This window comes from Pseudophryne corroboree, chromosome 7 (genome assembly GCF_028390025.1).
Source record: "Pseudophryne corroboree isolate aPseCor3 chromosome 7, aPseCor3.hap2, whole genome shotgun sequence".
In the NCBI taxonomy this organism is placed as follows: Eukaryota; Metazoa; Chordata; class Amphibia; order Anura; family Myobatrachidae; genus Pseudophryne; species Pseudophryne corroboree.
Genome location: NC_086450.1, coordinates 173,011,071 through 173,027,602, shown reverse-complemented (window position 1 = coordinate 173,027,602; position 16,532 = coordinate 173,011,071). Strand labels below are relative to the sequence as shown.

Genomic DNA, 16,532 nt, shown 5'->3' with positions numbered 1-16,532 from the left:
AATACCTTTCCCAGCTAGGATTCGGTGTTCAACCGCCATGCCGTCAAACGTAACCGCGGTAAGTCTTGGAACACACAGGGCCCCTGTTGTAACAGGTCCTCCCTGAGAGGAAGAGGCCATGGATCTTCTGTGAGCATCTCCTGAAGATCTGAATACCAGGCCCTTCGAGGCCAATCTGGAACAATGAGGATTGTTTTCACTCTTTTTCGTCTTATGATTCTCAATATTTTTGATATGAGAGGAAGAGGGGGGAACACATACACCGACTGAAACACCCAAGGTGTCACCAGGGCGTCCACCGCTACTGCCTGAGGGTCCCTTGACCTGGCACAATACATCCGAAGCTTCTTGTTAAGGCGTGACGCCATCATGTCTATGTGAGGAATTCCCCAAAGACTTGTTATCTCTGTAAAACGTCTTGATGAAGTCCCCACTCTCCTGGATGGAGATCGTGTCTGCTGAGGAAGTCTGCTTCCCAGTTGTCCACTCCCGGAATGAAGACCGCTGACAGAGCGCTTACGTGATTTTCCGCCCAGCGAAGAATCCTGGTGGCTTCCGCCATTGCCACTCTGCTCCTTGTCCCGCCTTGGCGGTTTACATGAGCCACGGCTGTGACGTTGTCTGATTGAATCAGTACCGGTAGGTCGCAAAGAAGATTTTCCGCTTGTCGTAGGCCGTTGTATATGGCCCTCAATTCCAGTACGTTGATGTGAAGACAAGCCTCCTGGCTTGACCGTAGCCCCTGAAAATTTCTTCATTGTGTGACTGCTCCCCATCCTCGGAGGCTCGCGTCCGTGGTCACCAGAACCCAGTCTTGAATGCCGAACCTGCGACCCTCTAGAAGGTGAGCACTTTGCAGCCACCACAGAAGAGACACCCTGGTCTGGGGGGACAGGCTTATCTTCTGATGTATTAGTAGATGGAACCCGGACCACTTGTCCAGGAGGTCCCACTGAAACGTCCTTGCATGAAACCTGCAGAAGGGGATGGCCTCGTAGGCTGCCACCATTTTCCCCAGAACTCGAGTGCATTGATGAACAGACACTCTTTTTGGTTTCAGCAAGTCTCTGACCATGTTCTGGAGGTCCTGGGCTTTTTCCATCGGGGGAAAAACCCTCTTCTGTTCCGTGTCCAGAATCATGCCTAGGAATGATAATCGAGTCGTTGGAATCAATTGTGACTTTGGCAGAATGAGAATCCAACCGTGTTGTTGTAGCACTCTCAGGGAGAGCGACACGCTCTTCTGCAATTGATCTCTCGATCTCGCTTTTATCAGATCATCGTCCAAGTATAGGATAATTGTGACTCCCTGCCTGCGCAGGAGCACCATCATCTCCGCCATCACCTTGGTGAAAATCCTCGGGGCCGTGGAAAGCCCAAACGGTAACGTCTGAAACTGGTAATGACAGTCCTGTACAGCGAATCTCAGGTACGCCTGATGAGGAGGATATATGGGGACATGAAGGTATGCATCCTTTATGTCGAGTGACACTATAAAATCCCCCCCTTCCAGACTGGAGATCACAGCCCAGAGCGATTCCATCTTGAATTTGAACTTTTTCAAGTAGAGGTTTAGGGATTTTAGATTTAAAATGGGTCTGACCGAACCATCCGGCTTCGGGACCACGAACAGGGTCGAATAGTACCCTTTCCCCTGTTGGACTAGGGGAACCTTGACAATTACTTGCTGTTGACACAGCTTTTGAATTGCAGCTAACACTACTTCCCTCTCTGGGGAAGAAGCTGGCAAGGCCGACTCGAAAAATCGGCGAGGGGGCACATCTTCGAATTCCAGTTTGTAGCCTTGGGATACAATATCCATCGCCCAAGGATCCACGTTTGACAGAACCCAGACCTGGCTGAAGAGTCGAAGACGTGCCCCCACCGGTGCGGACTTCCTCAGTAGAGCCCCAGCGTCATGCGGTGGATTTAGTAGAAGCCGGGGAGGAATTCTGCTCCTGGGAACCAGCCGGAGAAGGTGCTCTCTTCCCTCTACCCTTACCTCTGGCGAGGAAAGATGAGCCCCGACCTCTTCTGGACTTATGCGACCGAAAGGACTGCATCTGATATTGTGGAGTTTTCTTTTGCTGTGGGGGAACAAAAGGCAAAAAGGTAGATTTACCCGCGGTAGCTGTGGCAACCAGGTCCGCGAGACCTTTCCTAAATAAAACTTCACCTTTGTATGGCAAAACCTCCATATGCTTCTTTGAGTCGGCATCACCCGTCCATTGGCGGGTCCACAGGGCTCGCCTAGCAGAAATCGCCATGGCGTTGGCTCTCGAACCTAGTAGCCCAACGTCTCTTTGAGCGTCCCTCATATACAAGACTGCGTCTTTAATGTGACCTAAGGTCAATAAAACGGTATCCCTGTCTAGGGTATCAAGCTTGGGTGTAACCTCGCATGATCGTAGTCGACACTGGAGTCAGAATCCGTGTCGGTATCAGTGTCTGCTATTTGGCATAGGGGACGTTTTTGAGACCCAGAAGGGCCCAGTGACCCAGTCGAAGCCGTGGATTGACTCCCTGCTTTTTCCCTGGACTCTGCTTTGTCCAGTCTCTTATGTAATAAGGTCACTTTTGCATTCAAAACATTCCCCATGTCCATCCAATCATGAGTCGGCATTGCAGACGGAGACACCACAATCATCTGCTCCACATCCTCCTTAGCTGAGCCATCCGCATCAGACATGCCGACACACTCGTACCGACACCCCCACACACACAGGGATATAGTTATAAGGGGACAGTTCCCCAATAAGTCCCTTTGGAGAGACAGAGAGAGAGAGTATGCCAAGCACACACCCAGCGCCAACTGACACTGGAAAATAATGTCCCAGATAATAGCGCTTTTATATTAAATTACTGTGTAATACACTCACTGCGCCTTACAAGTGCCCCCCCTCCTCTTTTCAGCCCTGTGTCACCGTGTTCAGCAGGGGAGAGACCGGGGAGCCAGCTTCTCTGCAGATCTCTGTGGAGAAAGTGGCGCTGGTTAGTGCTGAGGGACCAAGCTCCGCCCCCTCCAGCGGCGGGCTTCGGTCCCGCTCAAAGTATCACTAAACTGGCGGGGGATTTATAGAATTACTGCCTCCGCAGCCTCTAATCTCATAAATGCCAGATTTAGAGGTGGTTATTGCTGGCCAGGGTGCCCCCCCTGCGCCCTGCACCCATCAGTGCTCGCTAGTGTGTGTAGTGTGTGGGAGCAATGGCGCGCAGCGTTACCACTGCGCGCTTACCTCAGGGAAGATCTGATGTCTTCTGCCGCCTATGAAGTCTTCTTTTCTTCTTATACTCACCCGGCTTCTATCTTCCGGCTCTGCGAGGAGGACGGCGTCGCGGCTCTGGGACGAACAGCGAGGGGAGACCTGCGTTCCGACTCCCTCTGGAGCTAATGGTGTCCAGTAGCCTAAGAAGCAGAGCCTATTTCTTAAGTAGGTCTGCTTCTCTCTCCTCAGTCCCACGATGCAGGGAGCCTGTGGCCAGCAGTGCTCCCTGAAAATAAAAAACCTAACAAAATTATTTTTCAGAGAAACTCAGGAGAGCTCCCCTGTAATGCACCCAATCTCCTCTGGGCACAGGATCAAACTGAGGTCTGGAGGAGGGGCATAGAGGGAGGAGCCAGTGCACACCCATACCTAAAGTTCATTTTTAGTGCCCATGTCTCCTGCGGAGCCCGTCTATCCCATGGTCCTTACGGAGTCCCCAGCATCCTCTAGGACGTAAGAGAAAAATGGCGCTGAAAGTGTTGTGAGGGCTAAGCTTCAGCTCGGCGCGCTTCAGCCCGCTAGTAATAGCGTTTTTTTATTTCTGCGGGGGTCCCTATACAGTGTCCACACACTGTATATAGCGTAGCCACCCTTAAGAAAAGCTATATACTGCTGCCCAGGGCGCAGCAACCCTGTAAGCCGTCGGCGCGGGAGCAATGGCGCGCTGCTTTATACTGGCGCGGGTATGGGACACGGTGCCCAGGCACTGAATATGCTCTTTATGCCAGTCCTTTTTTAGAAGACCAGTAACTTGCTGCCCAGGGCGCTCCCCCCAGCGCCCTGCACCCAGTGAGTGCCGTTGGTGTGTGGGAGCATGGAGCAAAGCGCTACCGCTGCGCTTACCTCCATTACCGAAGTCTTCTGCCGTCACTGAAGTCTTCTGTTCTTCACATACTCACCCGGCTTCTTTCTTCTGGCTTCTGTGAGGGGGGTGACGGCGCGGCTCCGGGAACAAGCAGCTAGGCGAACCAAGTGATCGAACCCTCTGGAGCTAATGGTGTCCAGTAGCCTAAGAAGCAGAGCCCTTGAACTAAGAAGAAGTAGTTCTGACTTCTCTCCCCTCAGTCCCTCGATGCAGGGAGCCTGTAGCCAGCAGGTCTCCCTGAAAATAAAAAACCTAACATAAAGTCTTTCAGAGAAACTCAGTAGAGCTCCCCTAGTGTGTGTCCAGTCACTCCTGGGCACAAAGTCTAACTGAGGTCTGGAGGAGGGGCATAGAGGGAGGAGCCAGTTCACACCAAGTCAAAGTCTTTTTAGTGTGCCCATGTCTCCTGCGGATCCAGTCTATACCCCATGGTCCTTACGGAGTCCCCAGCATCCTCTAGGACGTATGAGAAATAAGGCCTTACCTTTATATAGTAGAGACTCCATACTTTTCTTGGAATCAGCATCAGCATTCCATTGGTGAATCCACAACGCTCATCTAGCTGAGACAGCCATGGCATTGGCCTTTGATCCCAAAAGGCCAATATCCCTCACAGCTTCTTTCAGGTAAACTGCTGCGTCCTTGATATAACCCAGCGTCAAGAGGATGTTATCACTATCCAGGGTATCTATGTCAGATGACAAGTTATCTGCCCACTTTTCAATAGCACTACTCACCCACACCGAGGCAATGACCGGTCTGAGTAGTGTCCCTGTGGTCGTATAAATGGATTTTAACGTAGCTTCCTGCTTACGATCTGCAGGGTCTTTCAGGGCTGCCGTGTCAGGTGACAGAAGAGCCACCTTTTTAGACAACCGCGATAGGGCCTCATCCACAATGGGTGGTGACTCCCACTTTTCCCTATCCCCCGTGGGAAACGGATAAGCTACCGGAATCCTTTTGGGAATCTGAAATCTTCTGTCAGGAAATCTTCCCAAATAAAGTATTCAGTTCATGAGAGGGAGGAAACGTTAAATAAGGTTTCTTTTCCTTAAACATACAGACCCTTTTATCCGGAACAGCAGGGTCCTCAGTAATATGCAATACCTCTTTAATAGCCACAATCATGTACTAAATGCTCTTTGCCAATTTTGGATCTAATCTGGAATCAATATAGTCGACACTGGAATCAGTGTCCGTGTCGGAATCAGTGTCTGCCAACTGGGTAAACGTACGTTTCTGTGACCCCGAGGGGACCTGAAATTGTAACAACATCTCTTCCACGGATTTCTTCCAAGCTTAGGTCTGAGACTCAGACTTGTCCAATCTTTTACTAATACGAGCTACATTAGCATTCAATACATTTACCCAATCAGGAGTCGGCGGTGCCGACACGGTCACCCCCACCGCCTTTTGCGTCTCTAATACAGTCTCCTCTTGTGAAGAGCACTCAGTTTCAGACATGCCGACACACGTGTAATAAACACTCACAGACACACTGGGCATATAGGGGACAGACCCACAGAGAAGCCTGTCAGATAAAGAGGTCATTTGCCAGCTCACACCCAGCGCCAAATCAATGGGTCACCAGCGTTAACTGAAATGCCCCAGACCTGTAGTGCTTTTATATTATATAATATTGCACCAAATAACCTGTTCAGCCCTTTGTCCGGCTTTTTGCCATCCAGGAGAAACCGGCAGAGTCGCTCACACAGGACGGCTTTGAGCCGTGTGTGATGCTGTGCGCATGTGCAGCATCAGACACGGCTTCAGAAAAAAACGTTGTGTGTGAAAGCTCCCCTTCACACACATGGTTTACTGGCTCCAAAGACGGCCCGGCGGCCGCCCGGCCGCCGGACCTTCCAGTGGTGAGACCCGGCTGCAACCCGGCAGCCGGGCCGGGGCCGTGCAGTGTGAAGGGACCCTAGCCCTCACACTGTTAACTACAATGCCGGCACGGGAAAAAGCCGTCCGGCTTTTTCCCGGCCGGCAAAAGCCGGGTAGTGTGTTTCAGCACTGATACTTGTTCAGCAGTGTGAGGGACCAGCGTCTCTGCAGCCAGCGGAGAGGAAATGGCGCCGAGTGAGCTGTGGGGACGAAGCTCTGCCCCCTTAATGGCGTGCTTCCGTCCCGCTCTTTTATAATACAGAATATACTGGCGGGGGTTAAGACAGTATCTAGCACTAATGTTCCCTTGCCAGACTTTTGCTGAGGTATCTTAAGCTGCCCGCGCCGTGGCGCGGCCCCCCCCCCCCTCGCGCCCTGCACCCAGTAGTGCTGTGCATGTGAGCGGGAGCTTAGCATCCATACACTGCGCGGTACCTCAGGGAAATGCCATCACTGAAGTCTTCTTTCTTCTTTTACTCACCTGACTTCTGGCTCTGTAAGGGGGGTGACGGCCGGTTGTGGGAGCGAGCATCTGAGTGTACCCAGTGATCAAACCCTCAGGAGCTAATGGTGCCCTGTAGCCAGAAGCAGAGCCCTTGAACTCACTAGAAGAGGGTCATACTTCCCTCCCCTTAATCCCACGAAGCAGGGAGGTTGTTGCCAGCAGCCTTCCTGAACATAAAAAACCTAACAAAAAAGTATTTTCAGAGAAACTCAGTAGAGCTCCCTGTAGGGCGTCCAGTCTCACTGGGCACAATTCTAAAACTGGAGTCTGGAGGAGGGGCATAGAGGGAGGAGCCAGTGCACATCCCTTTTTCAAAGTCTTAAAGTGCCCATGTCTCCTGCGGATCCCGTCTATACCCCCCATGGTTCTTTTGGTGTCCCCAGCATCCTCTAGGACGTATGAGAAACAAACTTTACATGCTTTGCAGACACCATAATCAATGGGGCTATGGCTAGAATGAGGCCACATCGCAGTCCTCTCCATGCTGACACGTGAATGGGAAGATCACAGAAGAGAAGTATTAACACTCTGTTATGGTAAGCATAGAGTGGAGTGTGGCATGGGGCCGTTATAGTCAATGAATCTGGCAGACTTTAAGAACATATATATATTTTAACATTTTAATCTTCAACCAGAACCTTGTTGTGTTAATTATCTCTGTTTTAGTAGGGTGTGGTTCATCAAATCGACAGTGTCTAGGTCGACAATGTTTAGGTCGACCACTATAGGTCGACAGTCACTAGGTCGACATGGATGGAAGGTCGACAGGGTTTCTAGGTCGACATGTGCTAGGTCGACAGGTCTAAAGGTCGACATGAGGATTTTTTATTTTTTTTTGGTGTCGTTTTCTTCGTAGAGTGACCGGGATCCCAAATTAGTGCACCGCGTCCCCTCGCATGGCTCCCGAGCTTCGGGCATGGTGCCTTCGCTCCGCTACCGGTTCGCTCGGCACACTTTACCGTTCCAATCGTAGTTTACGTGGATCGTTAAGTATGAAAAAATTCAAAAAAAGAAAAAAAAATAAGATTTTACTTACCGATAAATCTATTTCTCGTAGTCCGTAGTGGATGCTGGGACTCCGTCAGGACCATGGGGATTAGCGGCTCCGCAGGAGACAGGGCACAAAAATAAAAGCTTTAGGACTAGGTGGTGTGCACTGGCTCCTCCCCCTATGACCCTCCTCCAAGCCTCAGTTAGGATACTGTGCCCGGACGAGCGTACACAATAAGGAAGGATTTTGAATCCCGGGTAAGACTCATACCAGCCACACCAATCACACCGTACAACTTGTGATCTGAACCCAGTTAACAGTATGACAAACGTAGGAGCCTCTGAACAGACGGCTCACAACAATAACAACCCGATTTTTTTGTAACAATAACTATGTACAAGTATTGCAGACAATCCGCACTTGGGATGGGCGCCCAGCATCCACTACGGACTACGAGAAATAGATTTATCGGTAAGTAAAATCTTATTTTCTCTGACGTCCTAGTGGATGCTGGGACTCCGTCAGGACCATGGGGATTATACCAAAGCTCCCAAACGGGCGGGAGAGTGCGGATGACTCTGCAGCACCGAATGAGAGAACTCCAGGTCCTCTTTAGCCAGGGTATCAAATTTGTAGAATTTTACAAACGTGTTCTCCCCCGACCACGTAGCTGCTCGGCAGAGTTGTGATGCCGAGACCCCTCGGGCAGCCGCCCAAGATGAGCCCACCTTCCTTGTGGAATGGGCCTTGATAGATTTAGGCTGTGGCAGGCCTGCCACAGAATGTGCAAGTTGAATTGTGCTACAAATCCAACGAGCAATCGTCTGCTTAGAAGCAGGAGCACCCAGCTTGTTGGGTGCATACAGTATAAACAGCGAGTCAGATTTTCTGACTCCAGCCGTCCTTGAAATATATATTTTCAATGCCCTGACAACGTCCAGCAACTTGGAATCCTCCAAATCGCTAGTAGCCGCAGGCACCACAATAGGCTGGTTCAGGTGAAACGCTGAAACCACCTTAGGCAGAAACTGAGGACGCGTCCGCAGTTCTGCCCTGTCCGAATGGAAAATCAGATATGGGCTTTTATACGATAAAGCCGCCAATTCTGACACTCTCCTGGCTGAAGCCAGGGCCAGTAGCATGGTTACTTTCCATGTAAGATATTTCAAATCCACCGATTTGAGTGGCTCAAACCAATGGGATTTGAGAAAATCCAAAACTACATTAAGATCCCACGGAGCCACTGGGGGCACAACCGGGGGCTGTATATGTAGTACTCCTTTTACAAAAGTCTGGACTTCAGGAACTGAAGCCAATTCTTTCTGGAAGAAAATCGACAGGGCCGAAATTTGAACCTTAATGGACCCTAATTTGAGGCCCATAGACAATCCTGTTTGCAGGAAATGTAGGAATCGACCCAGTTGAAATTCCTCCGTCGGGGCCTTCCTGGCCTCACACCACGCAACATATTTTCTCCAAATGCGGTGATAATGTTGTGCAGTCACCTCCTTCCTGGCTTTTACCAGGGTAGGGATGACCTCTTCCGGAATGCCTTTTTCCCTTAGAATTCGACGTTCAACCGCCATGCCGTCAAACGCAGCCGCGGTAAGTCTTGGAATAGACACGGTCCCTGCTGAAGCAGGTCCCGTCTTAGAGGTAGAGGCCACGGATCTTCCGTGAGCATCTCCTGAAGTTCCGGGTACCAAGTTCTTCTTGGCCAATCCGGAGCCACGAGTATCGTTCTTACTCCCCTTTGCCGTATAATTCTCAGTACTTTTGGTATGAGAGGCAGAGGAGGAAACACATACACTGACTGGAACACCCACGGTGTTACCAGAGCGTCCACAGCTATTGCCTGAGGGTCTCTTGACCTGGCGCAATACCTGTCCAGTTTTTTGTTGAGGCGGGACGCCATCATATCCACCTTTGGTTTTTCCCAACGGTTCACAATCATGTGGAAGACTTCTGGATGAAGTCCCCACTCTCCCGGGTGTAGATCGTGTCTGCTGAGGAAGTCCGCTTCCCAGTTGTCCACTCCCGGAATGAACACTGCTGACAGTGCTATCACATGATCTTCCGCCCAGCGAAGAATCCTTGCAGCTTCTGCCATTGCCCTCCTGCTTCTTGTGCCGCCCTGTCTGTTTACGTGGGCGACTGCCGTGATGTTGTCCGACTGGATCAACACCGGCTGACCCTGAAGCAGGGGTTTTGCCAGGCTTAGAGCATTGTAAATCGCTCTTAGCTCCAGTATATTTATGTGAAGAGACATCTCCAGGCTTGACCACACTCCCTGGAAGTTTCTTCCCTGTGTGACCGCTCCCCAGCCTCTCAGACTGGCATCCGTGGTCACCAGGACCCAGTCCTGTATGCCGAATCTGCGGCCCTCTAACAGATGAGCACTCTGCAACCACCACAGAAGAGACACCCTTGTCCGTGGAGACAAAGTTATCCGCTGATGCATCTGCAGATGCGATCCGGACCATTTGTCCAGCAGATCCCACTGAAAAGTTCGTGCGTGGAATCTGCCGAATGGAATCGCTTCGTAAGAAGCCACCATTTTTCCCAGGACTCTTGTGCATTGATGCACAGACACTTTTCCTGGTTTTAGGAGGTTCCTGACAAGTTCGGATAACTCCCGGGCTTTCTCCTCCGGAAGAAACACCTTTTTCTGAACCGTGTCCAGAATCATTCCCAGGAACAGCAGACGTGTCGTCGGGGTCAATTGAGATTTTGGAAAATTCAGAATCCACCCGTGCTGTTGCAGCACTACTTGGGTTAGTGCTACTACGTCCCCCAGCTGTTCTCTGGACCTTGCCCTTATCAGGAGATCGTCCAAGTAAGGGATAATTAATACGCCTTTTCTTCGCAGAAGAAACATCATTTCGGCCATTACCTTGGTAAAGACCCGAGGTGCCGTGGACAATCCAAACGGCAGCGTCTGAAACTGATAATGACAGTTTTGCACCACGAACCTGAGGTACCCTTGATGTGAAGGGCAAATTGGGACATGCAGGTAAGCATCCTTGATGTCCAGGGACACCATAAAGTCCCCTTCTTCCAGATTCGCTATCACTGCTCTGAGTGACTCCATCTTGAACTTGAATTTTTGTATGTACAGGTTCAAAGATTTCAGATTTAGAATAGGTCTTACCGAGCCGTCCGGCTTCGGTACCACAATAGTGTGGAATAATACCCCTTTCCCTGTTGTAGGAGGGGTACCTTGACTATCACCTGCTGAGAATACAGCTTGTGAATGGCTTCCAATACCGTCGCCCTGTCTGAGGGAGACGTTGGCAGAGCAGACTTTAGGAACCGGCGAGGGGGAGACTTCTCGAATTCCAACCTGTAACCCTGAGATACTACCTGCAGGATCCAGGGGTCCACCTGTGAGTGAGCCCACTGTGTGCTGAAATTCTTGAGTCGACCCCCCACCGCCCCTGAGTCCGCTTGTAAAGCCCCAACGTCATGCTGAGGGCTTTGTAGAAGCCGGGGAGGGCGTCTGCTCCTGGGAGGGAGCTGCTTGGTGCACTCTCTTACCCTTTTCCTTTGCCTCGGGGCAGATATGAGTGTCCTTTTGCCCGCTTGTTCTTATAGGAACGAAAGGACTGCGGCTGAAAAGATGGTGTCTTTTTCTGTTGGGAGGGGACCTGAGGTAAAAAGGTGGATTTCCCGGCTGTTGCCGTGGCCACCAAATCCGATAGACCGACCCCAAATAATTCCTCCCCTTTATACGGCAATACTTCCATATGCCGTTTGGAATCCGCATCACCTGACCACTGTCGCGTCCATAAACTTCTTCTGGCAGATATGGACATCGCACTTACTCTCGATGCCAGAATGCAAATATCCCTCTGAGCATCTCGCATATAAAGAAAAGCATCCTTTAATTGCTCTATAGTCAATAAAATACTGTCCCTATCCAGGGTATCAATATTTTCAGTCAGGGAATCCGACCAAACCACCCCAGCACTGCACATCCATGCAGAGGCGATGGCTGGTCGCAGTATAACACCAGTATGAGTGTATATACTTTTCAGGGTAGTTTCCAGCCTCCTATCAGCTGGATCCTTGAGGGCGGCCGTTTCAGGAGACGGTAACGCCACTTGTTTTGATAAGCGTGTGAGTGCCTTATCCACCCTAGGGGGTGTTTCCCAGCGCGCCCTAACCTCTGGCGGGAAAGGATATAATGCCAATAACTTCTTTGAAATTAGCAGTTTTCTATCGGGGTTAACCCACGCTTCATCACACACTTCATTCAATTCCTCTGATTCAGGAAAAACTACAGGAAGTTTTTTCAGACCCCACATAATACCCCTTTTTGTGGTACTTGCAGTATCAGAGATATGCAAAGCCTCCTTCATTGCCGTGATCATATAACGTGTGGCCCTACTGGAAAATACGTTTGTTTCTTCACCGTCGACACTAGATTCGGTGTCCGTGTCTGGGTCTGTGTCGACCGACTGAGGTAAAGGGCGTTTTACAGCCCCTGACGGTGTCTGAGACGCCTGGACAGGTACTAACTGGTTTGCCGGCCGTCTCATGTCGTCAACTGATTTTTGTAACGTGCTGACATTATCACGTACTTCCATAAACAAAGCCATCCATTCCGGTGTCGACTCCCTAGTGGGTGACATCACCATTGCCGGCAATTGCTCCGCCTTCACACCAACATCGTCCTCATACATGTCGACACACACGTACCGACACACAGCAGACACACAGGGAATGCTCTTATCGAAGACAGGACCCCACTAGCCCTTTGGGGAGACAGAGGGAGAGTTTGCCAGCACACACCCAAGCGCTATAAATATATAGGAACAACCCTACAGAAGTGTTGTTTCCTTTATAGCAGCTTAATATATCAATATCGCCAAAAAAGTGCCCCCCCTCTCTGTTTTTTTACCCTGTTTCTGTAGTGCAGTGCAGGGGAGAGTCCTGGGAGCCTTCCTCGCAGCGGAGCTGTGCAGGAAAATGGCGCTGTGTGCTGAGGAGATAGGCCCCGCCCCCTATTTCGGCGGGCTCTTCTCCCGGTGTTTGTGAGACCTGGCAGGGGTTAAATACATCCATATAGCCCCAGGGGCTATATGTGATGTATTTTTAGCCAGAACAAGGTATTATCATTGCTGCCCAGGGCGCCCCCCCCCAGCGCCCTGCACCCTCAGTGACCGCTGGTGTGAAGTGTGCTGACAACAATGGCGCACAGCTGCAGTGCTGTGCGCTACCTCATGAAGACTGAAAAGTCTTCTGCCGCCGGTTTCTGGACCTCTTCACTTTTCGGCATCTGCAAGGGGGTCGGCGGCGCGGCTCCGGGACCGGACTCCATGGCTGGGCCTGTGTTCGATCCCTCTGGAGCTAATGGTGTCCAGTAGCCTAAGAAGCCAATCCATCCTGCACGCAGGTGAGTTCACTTCTTCTCCCCTAAGTCCCTCGTTGCAGTGAGCCTGTTGCCAGCAGGACTCACTGAAAATAAAAAACCTAATAACTTTTTCTAAGCAGCTCTTTAGGAGAGCCACCTAGATTGCACCCTGCTCGGACGGGCACAAAAACCTAACTGAGGCTTGGAGGAGGGTCATAGGGGGAGGAGCCAGTGCACACCACCTAGTCCTAAAGCTTTTATTTTTGTGCCCTGTCTCCTGCGGAGCCGCTAATCCCCATGGTCCTGACGGAGTCCCAGCATCCACTAGGACGTCAGAGAAATGTGAAAAACTCATGTCGACCTTTAGACCTGTCGACCTAGCACATGTCGACCTAGAAACCCTGTCGACCTTCCATCCATGTCGACCTAGTGACTGTCGACCTATAGTGGTCGACCTAAACATTGTCGACCTAGACACTGTCGATCTTCAGACCGGATCCCGTTTTAGTAAGCTGTAATGAATTGTGAGTTGTATAGTCTAATTTTCCTTGGTTTTCAGTACAGTTCAGTCCATGTATTGACTAATGAGATGAAGTACCAACTAACTGCCATGTTACAGGTTGTGTCTGACAAAATGTCAGTTATAGCCCTTTCACACAAAGCAGATAACTCGGGTTGTTGCCGGGGAAAGCCGGCCCGACTTGGGTTCAGGCTCGGTGTGAAAGGGCCATGTGAACGTGAGTAAGTATATCTGTGAAGCCCCGAATCCAACCCATATTCAGTATCAGTAATGGTGTAAAAGGGGTAAGTATATCTGAATCCCCAGATACAAACGCTATTCAGTATCCCTGGTCGGACACGGGGCTTCAGGAGCTGATTGGCTAGTGCTTTTTCTCTCTCCAAGCTTTGATACGTACAGTATGCCCCTAAGTATTTTTCAGCAGTCTTAATTCAGAATAATGTACTTTAAAGTTAAGAGTGGTCCCTTATGGGACCCACACACGGTGCTATTTGTGCTAGGTGCGATTTGAGCCTATACAATGTGTGCTATGCGATTTGAACTAAGTGGAGTGTGCTATCTGAACTACTGTACATGCTATTTGAAATACATCCGATTTTGAATACACTACAATGTACTATTAGAACTCTCAATATATTGTTCAGAGTTAAATTAAGAAGCAGTGAGCAATTGTTTTCAGTGTCAAAGTGCATTTAATAGACCCTAAGAATGCACTGTCAATCAACTGATCTATGTCCATATGTACAAACTTCATCCTTGTCATTTTCAGTCATGAGTAGCTTTCTATTAGCCATCCCAACGTTGAAGGGGCAGCTTCATTTCTTGATTATTTTTGGAGCTGCCATGCAGTTTCTGTTATATTAAATGCTATCAATAGAACAGTGCCCCTAGTGGGCAAGCACTTGCTTTGTAAAGAGAAATATTTCATTAGAATGTCTCTATAAGAAATTGCGGTGATTTATATGAGAAAAAGAGCAAGCTTTCATTTAAAAATACTTTGCTATAATGAGAGACTTTCAATGACTGCCTGAGAATAAATGGTATGCAGAGACCCAGATGCGCTTGTGAGATCTTTGTGGAATTGTGAACTTGGTTTTAAAGTGCTGTGGAAAGATGGCTGAGAGATTCTCACAGCTCGCCCATTAATCTCCTCTCTGGCAGAGGAGACAATACGGCTTTTTAATTCAATAAACTGCAATCCCAGCTGGCACTGGAGATGTTCAAATATCAGCGAGATAATAAGCAGCTCTCCTCTCAATGTCTTATTTCCTTATAATCTGCTAGTCTTTTACACCCAGGCTGTGTACATACCTTGCTATATAAATAGATGCGATCCGTATGCCTGCTGGCACAGAACATTAATCCATCATACACTGGAAAACAAGTGGAATTGTGACAAAGCTCTGCAATGAAGCACAATATGTAGGGCAGTGAGTATGGATGCAGGATGCTGTATACAGAGTGAGTTTCCACAAGGGAAAAGAGTTTACTGGGGGGGATACAAGAGGTGGGGAGATAGATGAGAATGTGGGGGAGGTGGAGAGAGAGCTCATAAAAATATGAGGGTGTGAAGAGAGGAAGATGAAATTATGAGTGGGGGGTGAAGTGAGATGAGGGAAGAGGGCAAATGAAGTGAGGAGAGAGAATGTGAGGAGGAAAAGCAATCCAAGAACAAACGCAGAAGGAAAATGAGAAATGAGGTGAGAGAGCAGCAACGGAGGACAGCGTGAGAGCGTGGGAAAAAAGAGCAAGACAGCAAAAAAAGAGTGTGATATAAGAGAACACTGAAAAGAGGAGTAATAGCATAAGGCGGGGAAAAGAGATTGGAACTAAAAGAGAGAGGGGAAAGGTAGAAAGAAGAGCAATGTGAATAAGAGAGGATAAACATGAGAGTGCAGAGGAAAGACTCATAACTGCAGGAATGACATTGGGGAATAAATATGTGCCATGGAGTGAGACACAAGAGTGAATGATGATTAGCAGCAGAGGAAACACAGAGTGCAGGCCAGGGAGAGGAAAGAGCAGCATGGGCTGATTATTTATTTTTATTTATTTATTACCAGTTATTTATATAGCGCACACTTTTTTAAAAGAGACGTTAGGAGAGACAAGCGCAAAGGGGATAGGAGAGGCGACAGCGTGGGGTCTGGTAGGAGAGGCGATAGCACAGGGTCTGGTATGAGAGGCTAGAGCGCAAGGTGTTGTAGGAAAGGCGAGAGTGCAGGGTCTAAGAGGAGAGGCGAGAGCACAGGGTATGGGAAGAAAGGCGAGTGTGGGGTGTCTGGTAGGAGAGGTGAGAGTGCAGTGTCTGGTAGGAGAGGTGAGAGTGCAGTGTCGGTAGGAGAGGTGAGAGTGCAGTGTCGGTAGGAGAGGTGAGAGTGCAGTGTCGGTAGGAGAGGTGAGAGTGCAGTGTCGGTAGGAGGTGAGAGTGCAGTATCGGTAGGAGAGGTGAGAGTGCAATGTCTGGTAGGAGAGGTGAAAGCGAGGAGAGGTGGTAGGAGAGTCAAGAGTGTGATTCTCGTAAGAAAGGTAAAAGTGAGGTATCTTGAAAGAGAAGCAAAAGCACAGTGACTGACCGAAGAGACTACAGCACAGGGGCTGGAAGGGGGAATGAGCGAGTGCGGTATGGTAGGAGAGATGAGAGTGCAGGATTTGGTAGGAGAGATGAAATTGTGGGGACTGGTAGGAGAGACAAGAGAGTGGGGTGTGCTAGGGGAGACAAGAGCGTAGGATCTGGTTGGAGAGACAAGAGTGTGGGTCTGGTAGGAGAGACTACAGTGCAAATTTTGGTTGGAAAGAAAAGAGTCTGGGTCTGGTAGGAGAGACTAGAGTGCAGGATCTGACTGGAGAGACTAGAGCGGAGGATCTGGTTTGAGAGACAAGAGTGTGGGGCCTGGTATGAAAGATTAGAGTGTCGGGGCTAGCAGAGACGAGCACAAGGGTAAAAGTGAGAACAGGTACAAACAAGGTCACATGGCAAAGTAAGAAATTCACTGTTTTCCTGCTCAGACCCAAAGACAGATTAATACAAAGTGTCATTCTGGAATCAATTATCTGATGGGAAGGAAAGCCATGGCCTCATGTGGAGACAAAAACATGTTATAAAAAGGTTCATTAAACTGACAGAAGAAAACTGCAACAC

General features: G+C 49.6%; 1 protein-coding gene across 10 annotated transcripts in view; it reads right to left on the bottom strand.

Annotated features, from left to right (window-relative positions):
- ZRANB3 (zinc finger RANBP2-type containing 3) overlaps positions 1-16,532 on the bottom strand; it is an 894,936-nt gene that overhangs the window by 65,779 nt on the left and 812,625 nt on the right. For all 10 annotated transcript variants that reach the window (XM_063933768.1, XM_063933769.1, XM_063933776.1 and 7 more), the window contains one exon: positions 14,702-14,793. In XM_063933768.1, the coding sequence (XP_063789838.1) occupies positions 14,702-14,793 (92 nt within the window). The remainder of the gene's footprint in view (positions 1-14,701; positions 14,794-16,532) is intronic.